At 32.5% G+C, this 6,540-nt stretch overlaps 1 protein-coding gene across 30 annotated transcripts in view; it reads left to right on the top strand.

The window, feature by feature from the left end:
• LOC106882425 (oxysterol-binding protein-related protein 6) overlaps nucleotides 1-6,540 on the top strand; it is a 287,012-nt gene that overhangs the window by 196,221 nt on the left and 84,251 nt on the right. For 17 of the 30 annotated variants that reach the window (XM_089358777.1, XM_089358776.1, XM_089358762.1 and 14 more), the window contains one exon: nucleotides 1,743-1,859. The exons of the other annotated variants lie outside the window; for them this stretch is intronic. In XM_089358777.1, the coding sequence (XP_089214903.1) occupies nucleotides 1,743-1,859 (117 nt within the window). The remainder of the gene's footprint in view (nucleotides 1-1,742; nucleotides 1,860-6,540) is intronic. 30 annotated transcript variants of the gene reach the window in all.

Raw genomic sequence — 6,540 nt, 5'->3', positions numbered from 1 at the left:
TCCGTGAGATTGAATTCAAATTTAGCCAAGGTTTTCTAGGATTGATAAAATATTATGACCAACCAAGCACTGGGATTGATTTAATTGTACCACCCCTGTCTCTAAATTTGTAGTCTTTTCCCTATGTTAGAAATGATCAGTACTTAATTGTAGAATTTATTTGAAAAATTTATATTTTTTTTAATATTTATTAACATTTGTGTTACTGAATATTTATTTTTGAAATTTGACTAATTTCATTGAATAATTGCATGTATTGTTCTTACATTATTTAATTATATAACTGTATTTCACAATACATTTAATTGTCTTGTGTTTTCTTATCCGTTTCATTATCTAGCATGTATCTGTCTTACCCCTTGATACTCATTAACAAATCTTCATTGCTTCAAATTGATGTATTAATTACATTAACATTTGTGTAAAATGTTTTAATTTTCTCTCATATAACAAAGATTAATAATTAGTAGGCACATTTTTATAAAAGACATTAATAAATATTTATTAAGTATATAACAATATTACTGATAAAACCAATTTATCTTCCTTAGATAAATTCTAATTATCACCCTTTGTTAAATGGGCTGTATGGTTACAAAGTCCATTTCACAACTGCCTATCTCCAAGTTCTATTCCATGCACAATACCTTAGGCCAATGTTTTTTATCATAGTCTTGGGTTGACCCAAGCTTTATGAGTGAAATTCAGTTGATAGAAACTGTATAGAAGATCATCACATGGACTGTTCTTGTTATTGAGTTGGAGGCTTAATCTGTTATCTGTCTTAACACCACCACCATCACCATGACTGTCACATGTTACAAATATTCAGTTCAAGTCTTCAACCTGCTGACAACTTCTTTCTTCCCAACAATTTCAGAGGTTCCTCATAATGGTGATTGTTACCTTCTCACTGTTACATTAAAAGAAAAAAATTGTAAATACTTATAAACTCTATTTTTATACACCTAAGCGGTAATTTTATCTCAACAATCTATCATCTTAGATATATTTTAAATATAAAAAATCACAATTTCAAAATGGATAAGTATTTAATAATAAATAAATAAATAAAAAATGCAAGACATTAGTATTTCTAGTAATTTCTTGTACTGAAGTTTGGATTAATTAATTAATTAAAAGCAATTATGAACTAATAGATAAAGATCCTATTGAAAGCCTGTTGCTGGTGCTTAACTCCAGGTCAGCCCTGATTGGGCAGATCTATGACTAACAGGAACTGAAGTTATACCAAACAGAAATTATTTTGTGAAATTAGACACGGTGGTGCATCAGCATGGCCGCAGCTCTAGGCTGAAACTTAAAAAAAAATACTAAATTTCCCAAGCATTTATTTGTTAGAGTTATCAGAATTTGTAATTGTTTATGAAAAACCATTAACATAAGTTGTTATTATGTAGACTTGGGTTAACTCTAATCAAACAGATAGGTATGGCCCTTATTTACTGTTCCAGGCATACTATACCTCCACCTAGCTTAGACCTGTATTGATTACTCCATCATACAGTGGTTAAGTATATGGCTTAGTGTTGTAGCCTGGACATGTTGGACTCTCTTCATTTAAGTTTTAATTTGGGACTCCTGCTTAAGCATTGCATAAATCTAATGGCTTTTATAACACCTATTTGTTGTCTGCATTCTCCATTATCTTGCAATTGTTCTGTTGCCTCTTCTAACACTAACCTCAGTCTGTCCTTATTTTCTTCCCATTTCTTAAACAGTGGGATGATTTAAATTTGTCTGATAAAAAGAAATCTCGCCGTGCCGTGAGCTCCCGATTTAACAAACTGAAGGAAAAGGGAAGTGCAGCATCTAGTCCTCAGCATAATAGAAGTTATGTAAGTGTCTCCTTGCTGCTTTCATTCTCCATACATCACTTATTATGATCCGCTTTTTGTTGACATATATTAAAAACTTCATTGCAAATAATATTTTCTATATATTTTACCATTCACTTATCCAGTACTTTACTCAAACTTCATTCACTGTAAACATGCTACTTAACTTTTTATAACATTTTACCACAAATGTTTCTCACAAAAATGTTTTTAGAAAAAATTCCCTTGTTACACTTAAGACTTCCTATATTTTGATATGATCTTTTTTTTTTTTCATTTTTTGAAAACCAGTGTATCCTATTTTTAGTTTTATTGTGCATTTAATTATTGAATTAGCAAAATGTTGATTTTTTTTTTCCTTTCTTTCAATCAAGAAATGAGTTAAATCACTTACGGCACTCTCATAATATTCTAACATAAAGCATCCAAGATTGTTTTTGTGTTTTGTTTTCCTCCCTCCTATTCCTTTTTCTCACACACAAACATTTATTAGTATTAATGATTATTGTGAAGTTTATTTCAGTAAATTCCAGTTGGTTAGGCACTCAATTTGACAATGATGTTAACAGAATTGTGAAATATTATTTAGGACATTTAATCCCTATTCCATAATTAATGGTTATTTTCAAAATTTATATATATTTATTATCTACAACAAATATATGATAGCATTAAAACTTTTCTATTTAAAACATAGGAATTACCACATCCTTCGAAAATCTTAATCCTATTTTATTTTTATTTTCACTGTTCTTAATCTATGATTGTTTTCTTTTAAAAAACATTTACATTGTGTCCACTTGTAAAATTCCTAATGGTATTTTAGACAAGCTTTAGAAATTTTTAACATTTTAAAGAATTTTTCAAAATATTTATTTTACTCATAAATTTGTTGGTTCAACTTAAGTTTTTTTTCAAGCACAAAGATTATGTGTCTAGATTTAGAGACTATTATAATCACATGTTGAGAGATTACAAAAAATGTGTGTATTTCTGGGTGTTCATTTATAGGAATAAGGCTTACAGATATAAAATAACATTCTCAAGACATCAGAAAGTAGTGCATTGTCTTTACAAGGTGAATTTTGATTCTAAGAATCTTATCTTTGAATTGTGGCTATGTGGTAAGAAGTTTGCTTCTCAACCACATGGTTCTGGGTTCAGTCTCATTGTGTGGCACCTTGGGCAAGTGTCTTCTATTATAGCCTTGAGCCGACCCAAGCCTTGTGAGTGGATTTGGTAAAAGGAAACTGAAAGAACCTACAGGTTGACCCAAATATATATATATATATATATATATATATATATATATATATATATATATATATATGTATATTTATGTATATATCTATGTGTGTGTGTGTGTATATGTGTGTCTGTGTTTACCTCCCCACCACCACTTGACAACTGGTATTGGTGTGTTTATGTCCCCATAACTTAAGAGTTCAGCAAAAGAGACAGATAGGAGTCCTGAGGTCGATTTCTTCAATTAAAACCTTTCATGGTGGTGTCCCAGTATGGCCACAGTCAAATGACTGAAACAAGTAAAAGATAAGATATACCCTTTACATACACACAGACACACATTCAGGTTTTCCCAGATAAATCCAAGGCTTTGAGATTTAGTCTTTTCACCTTAATGTTTGGCTGTGTGGTAAGTAGCTTGCTTACCAACCACATGGTCCCGGGTTCAGTCCCACTGCGTGGCATCTTGGGCAAGTGTCTTCTACTATAGCCTCGGGCCGACCAAAGCCTTGTGAGTGGATTTGGTAGACGGAAACTGAAAGAAGCCCGTCGTATATATGTATATATATATATGTATGTATGTATGTGTTTGTGTGTCTGTGTTTGTCCCCCCAACATCGCTTGACAACCGATGCTGGTGTGTTTATGTCCCCGTAACTTAGCGGTTCGGCAAAAGAGACCGATAGAATAAGTACTAGGCTTCTAAAGAATAAGTCCTGGGGTCGATTTGCTCGACTAAAGGCGGTGCTCCAGCATGGCCGCAGTTAAAAGACTGAAACAAGTAAAAGAGTAAAAGAATGTAGATAAAATCAGCTACTTTATTGTTTTTTATTTGATATAGTTATTTTGTGGGATTTTTTCTAGTGATGATAGCTTACTGAGATGAATGGTGATGTGTTTGTGTAGATATTAAAACATTTCTGTTGTTGTTGTTGATGATGATGGGTGGGTGAGGTGCCTACTTCACTGAGTTTATGATCTGGCTTGGTTCAGCTTTTCTTGAATATGTTCTTGTCATTTTTATTGAATGCCCATGCTTACATTTCTTTGATGGGGGTTTTGTTTTGAGTCCATTTGGAGTAGTTGACACCTCTGTCATGATCCATCCTACAAGTTGACCCAAATGCAAGTGTATGACTGAGAACCAGACTTTGCCAATTTTTAAGTGTGGAGAGCCATTATAAATTTTCTAGGCATTAAGAGTTTAACATTGTCATGAAACATTGTTGTACCAGTGTCTTGATATGTCATGGCACTGGTTCAGCAATGTGTTTATGACAACTATATACCTTTCAGTTATTTGTCCTCTATGTCAGCCATCTGTAGTTCTTGATGTTAATATTTCAAATTAGAATTGTATCTCTAAAATACTCTGTACAATTCTGATTGGTACATCATAATTAATAAGGAATAATTAGTACAGATAATAAGAAAGGAGTTATTAATACAGAATAATTATGTTTTTGATTCTTCAATTTCTTTTCTTCTTAACATGTTTTCATATTTCTATTTAATCCTGTCCGAATTCTTGGGCTTGGTAGATGATAAACTTTTGTCTTTTTCTAATATTTTTCTGTTAATATTCTGGTAAATTAGTGTATTTAATTCATTGCTCTAAACATGAACTACTTTCTTTACAAGTAGTTAGGATTTTTGCTACCTTATTCGGATCATGTTCTACATTGGTTTGCATCCAACTGATATTAAACACAAATGAAACCAAGATATTCTTGTTTGTTTTGCATCATAATATAAATGCAATGCAAATATCTGCAAGAAATATATTTGGATCTCTGATTTTTATATATAGTCTTTGATGTTTCTATATACTGAATTGTGTCAAAATTGAATTCTTGATGATGATGATAATGATGATGATAATAATAATAATAATGATGACAATAATAATGATAATAATTGCTCAATGATGCACAATATGTTTATAAAATGTTCAATAAAAATATAAATCATCTCGTTTACATGGATGATTTAAAGTTTTTTGCAAAAAAAATGATCAACAACTACAAGGCTTACTAGCAATTGTTAAACAATTCAGTTATGACATTAGGATGCAATTTGGCCTCGATAAATGTACAAAAGCTACCTTTATCAAAGTAAAAATGTCAGTAACATCCAATGTTAATCTTGACCAGCAGAATGTCATAAAGCAATTAGAATCAGTGGAAAGCTACAAGTGCCAAGGGGTATTTGAAGGGGACGGAATCAAACATTCAGTGATGAAGGAAAGGATCAGAAGAGAATGTTATCGTAGGGTAAAAGCAATATTCAAGACAGAGCTGAATGCAAAAAACAGGATCGAAGCAATCAATACTTTAGCCATACTAGTTGTGACTTACAGTTTCAATATCATTAATGGGTCAATTACTGAAATATGTAATTTTGACAGAAAAATATGAAAATTGTTGACAATACATAGAATGCACCAACCTAAAGCAGATATAGAACGACTTTATCTGTCATGAAAAGAGGGTGGCTGTGGATTTTTAGAACTAGAATTAACAATGAAGATTGCCACAATTGACCTAAACACCTGCCTGAAAAACTCTGAGGACTGGATGTTAAAACTTGTCTCAAAACATGAAAACATGAATGCATAATACTCAGTAACAAAACAGGCAAAGGAATATCTAAGTAAATTCCAAATACAACAAATTCCAGAATTAGATGTACTAAAAACAAGCACAGAAAAAGCTAAGCATATGAAAACCCATGCTAAAACGGTTGCCTTAGATATTCCTACTGATAAATGGCAAGAAGAACCTCTCAATGGCAAATACCCAAAGAGAGCTAATAGTGCCGATGTTGACAAAACCGTTACCCATCAATGGTTAGTGGCTTCTGGCTTAAAATCAGAAACAGAAGGGTTTAACATAGCAGCCCAAGATCAATGCCTACCTACAAGAAACTACCAGGCCAACATATTAAACAACAGCAGCTGCCCAACATGTCGTGTATGTCAACAACAAAAGGAAACCATTGATCATGTTGTCTCCATGTGCAGTCTTCTTGTGTCTACCGAGTATCTCAACAGGCATGATAGAGCAGCACAATATATTGACTAGGTAATTTGCAAAAACCTGGACCTACCCCATGATAAAAACTGGTGGGAACACAAACCATCTCCAGTGCTTGAAAATGATCACATCTCACTCCTCTGGAAATTCACCATGCAAACTGACAGAAAGATAGATGCGAATAGGCTAGACTTTATATTGAAAGACTTTAGACAAAAACCATGCCTCCTCATTGATATGACTGTCCCAATTGATATAAATATATCTGTCAAGACCTGCCAAAAACTGAGCAAGTATAAAGATCTTGAAATAGAAATTGGCAAAATGCGGAACTGTTGTCATAGGTGCCCTAGGGATGATAACAAAAGGGGCTGATTGCTACCTAGCCCAGATATTAGGAA

Source organism: Octopus bimaculoides, chromosome 10 (assembly GCF_046866305.1).
Source record: "Octopus bimaculoides isolate indiv1 chromosome 10, ASM4686630v1, whole genome shotgun sequence".
Taxonomy (NCBI): Eukaryota; Metazoa; Mollusca; class Cephalopoda; order Octopoda; family Octopodidae; genus Octopus; species Octopus bimaculoides.
This window is presented reverse-complemented; position numbering and strand designations above follow the sequence as displayed.